Below are 14,749 nucleotides of genomic sequence, written 5' to 3'. Positions count from 1 at the left end.
ACACATTGGGAACTACAATTATTTCCCTTCTTCCCTCATTACCAAATGTCACGCATGAGAAGACTGGTTTACCGTATTAAAGCAGTTTGTTGCTTCCGGGAGGTCTCCATTTCAAATTGTAAGCGTACTAGCACATAGGCAACACGGCACAAGATTGTTTTTGTTTAGATGCTTCACATTTACAGAAGATTGCTTTCCGTGAGGGGCACACATACCTGTATATATTTGATGTGTATTGGCTTGGCTCCAGCAAAAAAAAAATCAGCCAAATTAAAATCAAGTGTTTTGGCTTCTACTGTACATATAGTGATATTTATTTCATTTTATTCAGCTGGATAACGAAATTTTCTGCTTGGCGGGCTGACCACGATGGAGATGCCAACAGTGTGCAATGTGGTGTACGTACTGTAAGGATATTTCTGTTGGGAAACATTCTGAGGTGTGAACACCAAGAAAGGATAGTTGTCCAAGTGAGAAGAAAACTACAAATAGAGCAACAATGTAAGAAAATTAAAGCGCTTTTCTCTTAAGGCCGTTGCCGTTCTGTGCATCACTGCGCCCCACCACCCCAATCCCAAATACAAGACACGGAAGCTACAGAAGAGGTCCTGCACCCTTACAAATCCTAGCACTCGGCACACTTCCACTGTAAGGTCTAACACACTGGCGCTTAGTGCAGTCAGCAGCCATGAACACCTTCATCCTGGTGCTTATCTGCCAATGTAAATGCATGGTTTATTACGATGAAACACTCCCCAACGAATTTCTCTAATTACCTGCTTCATTGGCATTGCTTACTGGGGTCATGAGATACGAGATAAAGCAAAAAAAATACTGAGCGGTCTTTTGTTTTCTCAAGTAACGCATTTAGGTTTAATTAATTTCAATGTTTAAATGTATAAATTAAATTCCTGAACAGATGCTATCATTATCCCAAGTTTTACCACAAGCGTAAAGTAGTTTAAAAACCTTCGCCCCTTACCAGTTCAGTTACTCTGTATTGCATATATAGCAGTATCGGCCGAAACGGGGGAGAAGGCCTAATGGGAAATGTGGGAGATGACCTGCAAGCCTTCATCACCTGCCCAATGGGAGGTGAATGTCAACTGCCAGGTGACAAAGTTGATGGTTTGGTCAGATCAGGTGACTCCTCCTTACCTCCCCCTGACAATATTAAGAAAACATCAAGCAGCTGAGTATTACCAATACAGAAGGAGCCTGACTGAGCCATGATTTAGGGCAGTCATTGCAAAAACTCTTGCTTTCTCCAAATCTGAGATGATCTTGATGAGATCTGTCCGTAAACGAAAGAATGCAGGGTCTTCCCTATATGTGAACAATCACTATGCAGCAGCAGGAGCCTGTCTCTCGTCTGCGAGGATCCGCAGTAGAGCCTGTGCAGATCCACAGTAGAGCCTGTGCTGCGGGTCCAGGTGATCTGACGTCCACGAGGCCTGAGAGCAGCTCTCCACAGACCCCGACACACCCTGCTGTCTAGGGGGAGGTGCCCCCTCCTCCTCCAGGGCCGCGAGTCCTCATCTCGTGCCAGATCTTCACCAGGGGCTCCCGGTTCTTCCAGATCAGCTCGTGCCCGTAGAAGACGTACCAGCTGCAGCAAGTGGGGATAAAGAAAAACCGTATGAAAACAGTTCAACACCAGGCATGCAGACTCACGGTGACTCTGCACTGTTTAACACTGGCTCTATGATCATCATCTTCAAGGTGCATTCTTGATATCCCATTTTTCACGGTTGAATTCAAATCACTGCCTGATCTCCTGCCAGTTCAGAAACAACCTCCCTTTTCCATGGGAAATCAGTGCTTGTGCTCCTCAGTTTCTAGAGTTACCCACTGATGAACAGAGTATGCACTACACTGAAAGCAGGAGGTGTTTCTGGAATAAACTGCCCAGCAACACTGTTGACTCCCTGAGATCCTTCAAGGAAAAGCTGGGCGAGATCTTTCAATCAACAAGTTACTTACAAGCTCGCAAGCAAGATGGACTAAAGGGCCTTTTCTCATCTGTAACCTTTCTTATGCTCTAGTGCTCTCCAGCAAGAGCCAGTTCCCGCAAGAAGCAGACAGAGGCATGGCAGGCAGGCAGGCATCAGGAGGCTGAGCAGTCAGCTCCCCCCGTGAGAAGGGCGAGGACACGGGCTCACTCACATTCCGAACAGGGCTCCCCCTAAATGAGCGGCGTGGTCAAAGAACCTCCATCCCAGAATGAGGCCAGCCGTGTCCATGGCGACGATTGCTTTCAAAGCCTAGAATGATGAAAGGGAGACCATACAAGATGAAGAGGCATCATGCTGCAGACACTGCTAGAAAGAAGAATGACCAAAAAAGAAAAATGATGACTAAAAACATCATAAAACATTATGTGGATTTTAGTAATAAAAAAAACATACAGACCTTCTTAACCCCAAAATACCATTTCATACTTAAAGTCAGTTTAGAAAGAAAACCAGAAATAATCTAGGAGAGAACAAAATACCACTTGCAATTACATGGTCCAAATTCAGCAACAATACATCTATTCATTTTCTAACTGCTTCATCCAATTCAGGGTCACGGGGGAGCTGTAATCAATCCCAGTTACAAACGGGTACAAGGCAGGATACACCCTGGACAGGACACCCTCCCATCACAGGGCAAACACAGACACACGCACCCTTTGGGCTGTGGGAGGAAACTGGAGCACCTGGAGGAAACCTACGCAAACACGGGGAGAACAGGTCCACAACTGAAACCAGGGGTCCAGCACTGCAAGGCCGCAACGCTTACCACTGCGCCACCATGCCACCCCTCAGTTACAATCAAAAGCTCTTATCAGCAACCATGTAAACTGCAAAAGAAACCTGGGAGCAGCACATGCGTTCATGTGGGTGTGCACACACACACACACACATTTCAGCTCAGGTCTCAGCCCTTCTGCAGAAAGCAAACAGTAACAGTGACAGAGGTAACGTCCGCTAATACGTTCGTTTTATAAATGTCTGCAAGTGTGTTTTTTCTGCTTAGGCAACACCGTAATTCGTTGCCCATGCCAACGATGAGCCTTGATTTGAGTATGACAGCTGCTTTGCTACTCACACTGCCAGCTGTGAAGGTGAACATGGGCAGGAAGATGATGGCCATCTTGGCCTCAGGCATCTTCGTGCAGACCGCAGCCAGGACGGTCATGATGGCGCCAGACTGGGGGCGGACAGGAAAAGACAAGCTGCATTTTCATGGAATTAAAATCCCAAAGCTCAGTTTCAATACTTTTACCACAAAACGTCAAATTGAATTTTGATTGCACGGCTTGAAAAAAAGTCAATGGGAAATTGTGCACTGCATTGTGTTAATTCAATGCTGTGCAAAAAAAATAAATTGAATCTGCCATCAGGAATGTACATTGGGGATTAACAAAAGCAATGCGAGGCACTCAAGTGAAAAAGGATTGATTAACACTTGCGCAAGCACATCTCCCCTGATTAGAAATTGTTTTCAATATTGTTTTGAATTACCGTCTAGTTCAGATTTCACCAAAACTATTTCAGTATTTTCCTTAGGTTGGTCACACTGCAGTAGCATACTGTTCCTAAAACAGCATTTAATCTCTAAATTAAGATTAAATTAAATCTCTGTGCATTTGTATTACTTACAGCTCCGAGCGAGGGGCCTAGTCTACCCATGGCTGTTTTGCATACATAGCTTACGAATGTTGAAATCACACCTGAGAATGACAAGGATTGAGCAGAGATAAACGAAATGTTCATGAAAACTGCACCACTAACCAAACGTTCTGAACTACAATCATTATTTATGTTATGTTATTACATGTTACTATTATTGCTATTGTGTAACTGTCTATTGTCTTATCTTCTGTCCTATTTATATACTGCACCTGAGCGACTAATGAGAAACACTTTTCATTATACTATGCACCTGTGTAATAAAGTTGAACTAAGGTTGAATTGAATTATTTGCTCTCACACGTTTACAGGTTAAACTGAATTAAGGCCATCTAGCCCACTTGGTAGTTAGCAGTTAACTGATCTAAGATTCTCATCAAGTTCTTTCTTGACAGAAACCAGGGTACTGGCTTCAACAATATGGCTGGACAGCTTGTTGCACACTCCCACAACCCTTTGCGTAAAAAGAAAACCCTCCATTGATGGCTTTAAATGCACTTCCACTTCATTTTCTCTTGCGTTATAAGGTTTATTTATCATTGAGGCACCTGAAATCCCTAGTGTGATGGAAAACTTAAATGAACAAAACACAGAAGGGATCTGATCAAGGATGGCACTTGCTAGTTGTGTTTGGCACCATCATCTTAGTCTCCTGCCCCCATGAAAGCCCTTCCCTCACCTGCGGAAAGGTACACAGCCATGAACTGCTCGCGGCCCAGCAGGGAGACGATGCTGGAGGAGAAGCTCCACAGCACGTACATGTTGGCGGCCATGTGGAACAGGGAGTAATGGCTGAAGGTGGAGAGGATCATCGGGGCACACACAGCCTCTGAGAGAGATGGCAAGAGGCCATCAGACTCGAGCAGCTCAATCGGCTTTCATCGGTATACAGCAATACAGGCTTATATACTTACATGTAACAGTCGGTCTTCAGCTAGGTTTGCATACAGCAGGAGGCTCCTGTTGGCAAAACATCTGACTGGGGCTTGCTTTTAAGTGTTAAATATCCTATTTAGTTTAGAATAATAATTTGGAATATTGTTTTAATTATTCAAATAAAAAAAAATCTTCCAATTGCAAGCAGGTAATGTTTAAAGCATCTACCTTTTTTAAAATCAGTAAGTTTTCCAAATACTGGTATGTTTTAATGTTTATATTAAAGCGATCATTTACTGAGCAAGGCTTTGTCTATTTGTATCCTTTGTAAGATGAATTAAATTACCTACATGCAGGCTTTTAAACTTGTCAATATACCCGTGCAGGAATTTAAATTATAAGTCGTGGGTGGCAGCGAATTGTACTTATTTTAACACACTCACAAACTACACTTTCGATCCATCAACAACTGACAAGCAGCTGTTTATTGCTATATTCATTACATGAACTGATTCTTGGTCTTGGTGTGCCCAAATAAACCCACACCTCGCACCTGCATCCTAATGTGGTTTTGATATAAAATAATTGTCTCACATTCAGGTTGGGCCCTGGTCTAGTGTATTCAATTGATTAACAACCTTTCCCTTATATACTGCATCCATGATATGCATATCCTGAATACAGGTTTTTTGTTCCTTTCTTTAACAATAATTAACAATTTTGAGTGGCCCAGGAAGTGGATGTAATGAATCTTTATATTTAAATAGGAATACATATATATATTTTGGTAGGAATTATATCAGTTGCAAATCAGGTCAGAGTATTTTAAACCACAGCAGCCCTCTAGCATTGATCAATTCTAGAAATCACTGCCAAGCTTGGAGGACCACTGCACTTGGAATTTTACAGACATTTCCATTTACAGGTATTCTAACCCGAGGATTTCAACAATGAAGAACAAGCAGCACACAACCATTACTGCTTTGGTTTCACATCATACTGGTTTATCTTGTTAAGTGATTACAGATAAACTACTGTATGTAAGGATTAGCACTTTGTGTCTGGCTTTGCCCGGTTTAATGAGGACAAACAGCAATGCAAATACAATGTACGTCTTAGCTACAGTAGTTGAAGAGGCTTAATAAAGCAAGCCCAGAGGTTAGATGCTCACTGGAGGCAGGACTGGAGGTGAAGTATTTCATCATGATCCGTTGCATGGAAGGCACTCTCCATAAACAGAACACCAGTGCGTTAGCAGCGATAATCCCTGTGGATACAGAAGGGAAAAGGAGAACATTAGGAGTGCATGATGCTTAGGGACTGCAACAAATTCCTTAAATGTCCGGCCAATATTTCTCTGATTTCGGAAACCCCCCTCTAACTAACCTTATAAAGCCATGTTGTTCAGTAATGAAGCCAAAAGTGACATACTGTTAGGCAAGAATTTATCTTGTTTCAAATAAGAAGTGAACTGTACCTATAGGTCCAAAACCTTAACTTTCCAGATGCCTTTGAAGACAGACTCAGTCCTCACTATTGCAAATAAAACATTTTCTTCCTCATCCATCCATTTTATTACCGCTTCTTCCAATTCAGGGTCACGGATTGGCCAGAGCCTACTGGGTGCAAGCAACAGGCTTTTATTCTTCTTGTATGCTAAAATATCAATGCTGGAGGCCATTGCCTGAGAGAACACTACACTGTGTGTAATCGTACGTGTAATTTAAAAGTTTTCTCCAGTACTGGAAATTTGTCGTTCAGGAACTTTATCATAGAGGAACTGAAAGATAGAAGAAATCTAGTTGCACACAATACTATGAAAATCTCTGTCAAAAACTATGCAACGCTGTTGCACCTGAAACAACCTCCAATATTCACATGAAATCACTTAAAGCTTTGCAGGATGGGCAAAAAATACTAGACCTCACTACTTTCAGTCCAGACCACTCCACTTTCAACTATTTGCAGGTCCTGGGCTGTCAGAGGACAAAATTGGGCAGGTTCTGTCAGAGTTCAGCTTGTTGAAGTCCAGAAATGGAAAATGATAATATTGCACCACACTCCATGATGGAGGGCTATTTAACAGCAATGTAAATGTATGGGGTTCAATAATTGTTAGCAACAATTATTGAAATGCATAAAAACGCAAGTACTGTGGAAACACTGCACTGGTTCTTAGCAAAGAATTTTTCTTAACTTAAAGGCAAACTGCAACTCTATTTTTGTATTTTGAGGGTAAAAAGAATTGGCATTGATAAGTGCATTTCAAACTACAATGAAAGTAAAATGTATGCAGTAACATTCAAAACCTCCCATTTAGATCGCAAAATAGACCATTTCCAGGTATGCGCAGCACCATGTTCTGGGATTCAGAACAAGGCAACAAGACTTCAGGTGACGTGAGGCAGCCCTATTACATTGTAAACAGGCTTGTGAATACATCTCTTTTGATCCAATAACTGCGAGGTGGTTTTGATTATTCATTTGTTAACTATCCATGGGTAGTTTAAAACAAACAATAACTGGAAGGCTGACCCACCTGTGACTGTCCTCTGCCCCTCACTCAGGCTGTTCCACCACTGGTTCACCTGAAACAGAACAACAGCAGTTCAGGGGAAGTCTGAGGGTTGACTCCACCAGCGGTGCCAGTAATTGGAGTCCTCAGTCTGTAAAACACAGCATCCGGGCTTTGGCTACTGCAGAAACTAAGAACATAAGAAAGGTTACAAAGAAGAGGATTCCTCTCTGCCCATCTTGTTTCCTTTGTCTTTTTAATCCAAGGACCCCATCTGGACTTTATGTGAAGCTTTCCAGGTGATCCATTTTGAAGATATTGCTGGCATCTTCCTCCACAGGAGATATCACATCCACTTGGTCTACTACTGGAGCAGACAATACCTTCCTGGATTTTAAATACCTGATCCTAGTTCTCAGAGTGAAAGAAATGGGAGTTTTGTACATGTTCCTTGAGTGAAGAGAAAGCTACATCACAACATTTTGGGCTGTTGAGTTTAGTTAAACATTAGTCTGCGAGACCAATACATTTGCCACCCATAAAGGAAAACAAAGCCCAGTAACTCCCAACCCAAACCCAGCAGGTTGTCCAAACCCTGAACTACAGCCCTAGTCTGCAGCTCCGTCTGTACCTGTTTCCGGATATCTCCCTGCTTCTGCGGGCGGATCCTCTCGAGCCAGTCCGCCCGGACTTCATTGAAGTAGCTCTGGACTCTGGACTTCAGGGACTCATACTGCCAGATCGCCGCCGTAGCGAAGGAGCAGCCTGTAAACTGACAGGGTCTTAGTCACAAGGGCCTGCGCTTCACCACTCAACATGGGTATGTCCAGTGTCAGAAGGTCGCCACATTTTCCCCTCACTTACAGATATGAGAAGTGAAAAAGATAAGAGAGCCGCTCTGGAAATTAGATAATAATATCATTTCTTGTTTTTGTAATTTTTTGCAAACTATGCAGTCTAGTGGCTTGAAGTAGGCTTTGTGCTCAAATATATATAAAGATGCTGCCTGTCCTTGGTCAGTAAGATAAGGGGCATGTATTTGGTAAGCTGGCTGTACGCCCAGAATATGAAAAGAACTATTGTCTAGTCGGCAACTTAGATATAATTAATTGGCATGTGTTGCCGTCTTATCATTTGTTTAGAATGAGTCATAATAACTCTTTTTGTTTTAAGGTATAAAGGACCATCTTCAGCTACTTATTTTTTAAGTCTGGTGGCTGCAAGCTGGACTTCCATATCCATATGAATAAAGAGACTTCTGCTTCAGAGACACCTGAACTTTGTCATTTGTTTGACACTACAGAAGTCACAGTTGTATTTATTTTTTCTGGAAAATTTCACCTCAGAGGCATAAACCCTGTTCCACATGGGTTCAGCCTGTAAAAACCTCTGCTGGACGCGCAGGGAAGGTACACTGCTGTGGACCAGGCCACGTTATGGGAGTGTCCAGCCGCAGTCAGCCCCTGGCACAGCCTGTATTCCAAACTTCCCAGGACAGGATTCTGCCCCATGATGCCTGTTCCATTTAAACCTAATGATGTGTATGTACAGGTGGAAACTGGAAAGACATGACGAACAGAGACTACCCGTCCTTTGGATGAGACGTAAAACCGAGGTCCTGACTCTCCTTGGTCATTAAAAATCCCAGGGCGTTTCTTGAAAAGAGTAGGGGTGTAACCCCGGCGTCCTGGCCAAATTTCCAATTGGCCCTTACCAATCATGGCCTCTTAATAATCCCCCTCTATGAATTGGCTTCATCCAGGTGAATGCTGCACATTGGTGGTGGTGGAGGGGAGTCCCCATTACCTGTAAAGCGCTTTGAGTGGAGTGTCCAGAAAAGCGCTATATAAGTGCAAGCAATTATAAAAAGCAGGTAACACATGGTCACTTTTACTGTTTTTGACCCCTGCCCCCATTTTCCTGCAATCTTGATCCATGTGGGCTACGAAGAGACCCCCCAAAATCACCCTCACCACCAGACGAAGAGCACCTACCCCTAAGGTGAACACCATGGGCTTGAAAAGCCTGGTGAAGGACCGGGCGGCTGCGGGGGCCGGGGGTTCCGAGTGCGGGGCCAACCCCTTTTTCTGGACCGCTGTGTCGCTGGAAACCAGCTGCCTGCGCCCCGCATCCTCGGCCTCCACCGGCTTCGTTTCGGTCTTCTTCGAGGCTCTGCGGAAGCCGCGCCGCTGCTGCGTCAGGAAGGCGGCCCTGCCACGCGAGAAGAAGCGCGCGTCACGGACCGCAGAGCCTCTCGCGGACCGTCCGCGGGGCCGCGCGGCCAGCCCCTCATTGCCCTGACACACTCGCACGCGCCTTACTCCTCTCGCATTGCCCACCCCAACACCCCCGCTACACACACAGGCGTCAACCACATTCTAGCAGCTTTCAAAGAGAAAAAAGGAAAACTGTCAATAAAACACCTCTATGCGTGTACTAAGTGTGTTTATATATGCGTTTCTAAAGCCTACATCGAAAAAATCACATTATAGCCTAAAGTCATTATAACAGATTGTTGACATTATACGTCTACACTTAGTATTAATGTTCATATAGATAATAAACCGGCTTTTGTCCGAAGAATCTGAATGATTGTTTGCTGAACAACAGTTGTCTTTTGTTTTACTTCACAACTTGTCAAAAGTTAATTAAGCTCCTCTTGTCTTGAGCCAGACCTACAGATTTGCTAGGTAAGCGAAGTTTTCAAACATAGTGCCATTTACCAGACATTAGCAAATGCGCTGACCTTTACGGTACACTTAAAATAGTTTACAAAAAAAAACCTACACTACTTACACCATTTTTATAATACTGTATTTGAAAATACCTGACTTGTCAGACATAAGCAAAAACAAACACGACATTATAAATGTAGAAAAGCACGATCTGTGGTTTAATAAGAGATCTACAGACTCCAATGATGGAAGAGACCCTCTATAAATCGAGTTACAAAAATTGCATAAGGTCAGTCTGTCATCAGCTTCTTGTTAAGTTATCTTTTAACGTTACTTAACGAGAGTCGACGGTCGACTCGGTAAACGCTTTACCTACTGATAAATATTTAAGGCACGAACCTGCTTCCTCGGTAAGATAAAGTTAGGATATCCCCCTTACTCCAACATAAGAAACAACCTCTCCACGCCATGTCTGAATTATCCCAACCAACCAACCCTCTGACATCCCCTACCGGGTCAGCCCTAGAGATTTCTATTGGACAACAGAGCAGACGAGATCCCACAGGGACACCTAGCGGTAAGGAGGAGGAATACAGGTATTTATTTCAATGTCTAATATTCTGTATGCAGGCAATAAAATCGTGATAAAATTATTTTAATGTTTGAACTCTTTAACGAGCTGAGAAATCCTTGATTTCGTACACAACCTACAAAAATTTGTGAAAAATGTTTGTGATAACTGCAGTAATTGTCCCTTTAAAGCTTACGTGTTTGATGCATTGAACAGCGGGCATCACACTAGTGCAATACTTCCAGTCCACATGTGAACTTTATATAAAACAGAGCCTGTACTGCAGATACAGAACCTCATTTATGTAAGAAAAAGGGCTAAACACATTGTTATTGTGGAAATCTTAAACCTTTGTGATGTGACAGAGGTAATAGAGGTACTTCCCTGAGCCGGGCATTCCTAAAATAATGTTTTGATGTGAAATATGGAGGTATTAAATTATTTTCTAAAAGCAACTACTATAATACTCCAGATGAACAAGTAATAGGTTTATTCCATGCTGAAAAGAGAAGAAAGAAAACGCAACGTTTCAGCCTTCTTCAGGCTGATCACACCTCAAGAAGGCTCCATGGCCGAAATGTTGTGTTTTCTTTCTTCTCTTTTCAGCGTGGAATAAACCTATTACTTGTTCCTTTGCAGCCTATGCATGCTGATGCAGGTACCCACCTGAGCTACTATAATACTGTATTATATCTCCTTATTATTTCCTTACTAGTCCCTCTCTTTCTAGCTCTGGATTACTTGGCCATACATACAGCACACTGCCCGTGCGATAGTTTTCTCTATCAATCTCTATCAGCATGTCTCTCTGGACGGTACTACTCAAGGCTAATGCATGTTCTTCAGGTGCAGTGTTACTCCGAAACCTAGACAACAGACCTCAAAAGTCTCACAGAATGTCTTTGGTGACCCATCTTTTATAAATCTTTTCAGGAGGAGAGACAGCCCACTGTTTGTCCCCTGTTGCAGTACAGCTGACACTTCTCTGCAAAAACCAGCAGCTAAGTGCTCCGAGATGATGCGTTTCCACCCTGTTGCTCAGGCGATGCAGTAGAGGGTGATGAATGTGATCTGGTTGCTGCAGCCTATTGCAGATCTCTCACTGAGCCCCTGGTGAGGGGGCTCAGTTCCTCAGTTCTGGGAGTAGTGTTATGTCATGTAAAAAATAAATTAAATTCATGTCTTTAAAATGCAACACACTAGTCTGGTTAACCCCTCTGAAAGAGGATTTCAGTGAGGGGTTAATCATTGAACCTCAGTCACATTATCACATCACATCACTTTCAATAACCACTTTTCCAGTTCAGGGTCATGGTAGCTCAGAGTCTGTCCTGGGAAATACTTGGCGCAAGACAGGATATGACCTTGATATGACCCCAGTCCACCACAGGGTGCGCACACACAGACACAAAAACACACTCACACAAGAGACAATTTCTACAGAAGCCAAGTAACCTACCAGACAGATGGGGAACCACAGTGCTGTGAGACAGCAATGCTAGCCACTGCACCACCATGCCTCCCTCTTTGGGACTGAGTTTGGCCGCGTTGAGCCATTGATCTTATTGACATTTGGAAGCTGTGGGCAAAGAGCACCACCTGGTGGTCCCAATGTGTTCTTGCTTGGGGTCTCACTTTCACTGAAGGGACTTTTAAGCCTCGGTGGACTAAATTCTTCAAGCCCAAGAAACTCCATTACCTCACCACTGTATACCTCTGTGCAAAATCATCCCAGGGACTTATGAAAGCGAGTCCTAGGAGAACACTTTAGGCATGGCAGATTTTAAAAATAAAAACAGTTCGTTTTTAGCTGATGTTACTTTTCAAGGTGATGTAATATTACTTCAATTAAGGGCTAACCAAACCTGGAAACAGAGCCTCAATCTTGGTTGTGAAGGTTACTTTTAAACATCTGTGTATAATTACTTGCAAAAATTAAAACGAGAATTTATTCATCTAGCAAGGGCTTTATTGAACTAAGTCCATCCATCTTCAAACCTCTTTATCTGATACAGGGTCATGGCGGAGCTGGAGACAAGCAACAGGCACAAGACAGGATATACCCTGGACAAGACATGAGTGCATAACTTTGGTTCTGGAAAGTGGCTGGATACTGATCTTTCCACTCCAAAGAATCTCTAAATCTCTCCATGTAACAAATTGCTTGCCTTCTTAGCCAGTAGATTGTTGACCATTTGATAGTGATGGCTCAGGGGTGTAATTTGCCCTTACACTGCTTGCCTACTTGAGCAGATCTCCAGTTGCTCTCTTCCCCCTTTGGAGCTACCTCAGCTTGCCCTTGCCCTGGTCGTGGAGAGCCGTACCCCAAGAGCTGCTATGGGTCACCCTTAAATCTGAAGATTCTCAACGCTCCGGACAGCTTTCCTTTGACTCACTGAAACAGCAGAGTTGTTCAATTAGCTGTTTACAGATCATTTCAAATAGGAATTCCAACACCTTCAGATTTTCAAGGACCACTGTGCCATTCCTGACTTAAGCGAACCAACTTAACCAACTAAGTTAATGAATTGTCCAAAACTCAAGATATGTTTTATTTATTCAATGACATGACCTACTGTATGAAACCTGCTGGACCATGGCTCTTTGGGACTGGGTTTGGCCACGTCTAACCTAGAGAGCTAGCCTGCTATAATGGTCAACATACTATGTTTGGCAGTGAAAAACTGAGGGACTTCTCTCTCGCCAACCACCCTACTATAGCACTGTAAATACATTCCCCATTGTTGCCATGGACACGCACTGGTTGCACTAGCACACGCACCCTACAGTCTCTGGAAAGCTCTGAAAAGCGGCTTCCCCCGAGAGGAAATTGCACGGTACACACAATGGTACTAATCAGAAAGTGAAATGTTTAAAAGAATTTCATATAGTCTGACAACAGTTGACCCCTCCTTTGACAAATGATGATCCGTGTGTCTTATCTGATTAATTGCCAAGTTTGTCCACTATACTGCCAAATTATTTTTATTCCTTCAACAGTTATGTGTGAACAATGATTCTATATACTCCAATGCATATTCATGCTTGTTGACTTGAAACCTTAAAAGACGTGGATTTTGGAGGTGAGACACTTAAAAAAGTGCAGTGCATACTTTCCCACTGGTTTTAAATGCTCACTGTTCGGAAGGTTTTCATGCCTTAGTACGCCTTGATGTTACAATGGTGTCGTCAACAGCTGTATATTTCATTTCACTCTCAACGCTGCACCAGCCGGCTGTGTTGTGAGGGCAGGTGGTTGTCTTTGTAAAGGGGGTAGACTGGCCCTTTAAACGCGCACTCTTTTGGTCTCTGTATTGTGGCTGGCTGGTGTAAGCGAGAAACTGGCAGCTTGTTGATTACTGATCTCATCACTTTCACATCGGGGAGCATTCTCTGTCAAGAATGAAGGAATAAAACTACACCTTTGCGCCTCTCTTCCCCCAACTTTCTTCTGATCAGTGATGAACAGAAATAAAAGGGCTCGAGAATCTGTAAGTGGCATTCAGGATCAACGAGCTCACGAAAGTATGCAATCCGATTTCTAAAAAAAAAAGAAGCGTTTCGCTTCCGCCTTGATCTCAGACACTCGAGAAAACGGGAGGACGTGGCAAGGTTTTTAGCGTTTTTCCAGTGTTGTGTCTTTCCTTATGAAGATGGCGGCTCCAGTTCTTGCCAGCAGGGCTGGAACTGTCAATAGTATCGGCAGCAGCACCAATTCTACAGCCAGCAGCACTAATAATAATAATAAAATCCATCCGAGCTTGCCCGAGCTGGATTTCAGGTCCGGAGCGAGGATTGAGGAGTTGAACAAGCTCATTCAGGAATTCAGCAAACACGACCAGCGAGAATATGACGACCAGAGAGCCCTGGAGATACACACTGCAAAGGATTTCATATTCTCTATGCTTGGTAAGGGAGATAATGATAGATTGTAAAATGTCCTTTCCCCTCTAATTCATGTTTATCTCGAATTTAGAATCAAAACAGGTAGGATCACTCTGCCACAGTGATAGTTATAGAGCCATAGTAATTTTTTCCCTGTGGTGTTGGAGAACAGAATTAGTACGTATCTCAGTGATATTCTGAATAGTTGTTAATCCCTGGTGTATTTGTTTCTTGAGTTTTTATGAAGTTCAGGTAGGTTATGCCCTTCGATACAAGCCATTTCTCTTAATAGCAGATTAGTTACTATGCATTGTATGCTTTGGTTCAAACTAGGTACTCTTGTCAATTTTTGAAGTTGCTTTTCTCATATCTGCGTGGGGCTAAAAGTGAGAATATTACTGGAATAACTGTTCACTGACATCAAATGTGTTCCTTGCAGTTCATTTTCTTTATAATCACACAATGCCGGCTAACACAGGTCTTAATTTCACCAGATACGATTTATTCTGGTCTCGAGAGATGATATTATCTCCCCTATGCAATGTAATGA

The 14,749-nt window shown here is 43.1% G+C and overlaps 2 protein-coding genes across 2 annotated transcripts in view; one reads left to right on the top strand and one right to left on the bottom strand.

Moving 5' to 3' along the window:
• Positions 1-844: 844 nt before the first annotated feature.
• Positions 845-10,252, bottom strand: parlb (presenilin associated, rhomboid-like b). The gene is made up of 10 exons (XM_088611172.1): positions 10,143-10,252; positions 9,063-9,279; positions 7,700-7,840; positions 7,093-7,141; positions 5,725-5,820; positions 4,357-4,506; positions 3,648-3,718; positions 3,094-3,195; positions 2,167-2,264; positions 845-1,609 (listed from the first exon to the last, which is right to left on the bottom strand). The coding sequence occupies exons 1-10, from the start codon at positions 10,211-10,213 to the stop codon at positions 1,495-1,497; spliced, it is 1,110 nt and encodes a 369-aa protein (XP_088467298.1). The 5' UTR covers positions 10,214-10,252; the 3' UTR covers positions 845-1,494.
• A 3,291-nt stretch (positions 10,253-13,543) lies between these two features.
• LOC148676679 (nucleotidyltransferase MB21D2) overlaps positions 13,544-14,749 on the top strand; it is a 41,687-nt gene continuing 40,481 nt past the window's right edge. Inside the window, exon 1 of the mRNA XM_088611159.1 lies at positions 13,544-14,223. Within this exon, the coding sequence (XP_088467285.1) occupies positions 13,962-14,223 (262 nt within the window). The 5' untranslated portion in view covers positions 13,544-13,961. The remainder of the gene's footprint in view (positions 14,224-14,749) is intronic.

The sequence above is a fragment of the Lepisosteus platostomus genome, chromosome 2, assembly GCF_059453375.1.
Source record: "Lepisosteus platostomus isolate fLepPlt1 chromosome 2, fLepPlt1.hap1, whole genome shotgun sequence".
In the NCBI taxonomy this organism is placed as follows: Eukaryota; Metazoa; Chordata; class Actinopteri; order Semionotiformes; family Lepisosteidae; genus Lepisosteus; species Lepisosteus platostomus.
The sequence above is the reverse complement of the archived record's forward strand: the minus strand, read 5'-3'. Positions and strand labels throughout refer to the sequence as shown.

What these genes read in the sequence shown, in the direction of transcription:
- parlb (XM_088611172.1), bottom strand. Translation starts at nt 10,213, where the DNA reads ATGGCGTGGAGAGGTTGTTTCTTATGTTGGAGTAAGGGGGATATCCTA. An exon ending in TTATCTTACCGAGGAAGCAG is followed by an intron (nt 9,280 to 10,142) that starts GTTCGTGCCTTA and finishes CTCGCGTGGCAG; the next exon opens with GGCCGCCTTCCTGACGCAGC. An exon ending in CACCTCCAGTCCTGCCTCCA is followed by an intron (nt 4,507 to 5,724) that starts GTGAGCATCTAA and finishes CATCTCTCTCAG; the next exon opens with AGGCTGTGTGTGCCCCGATG.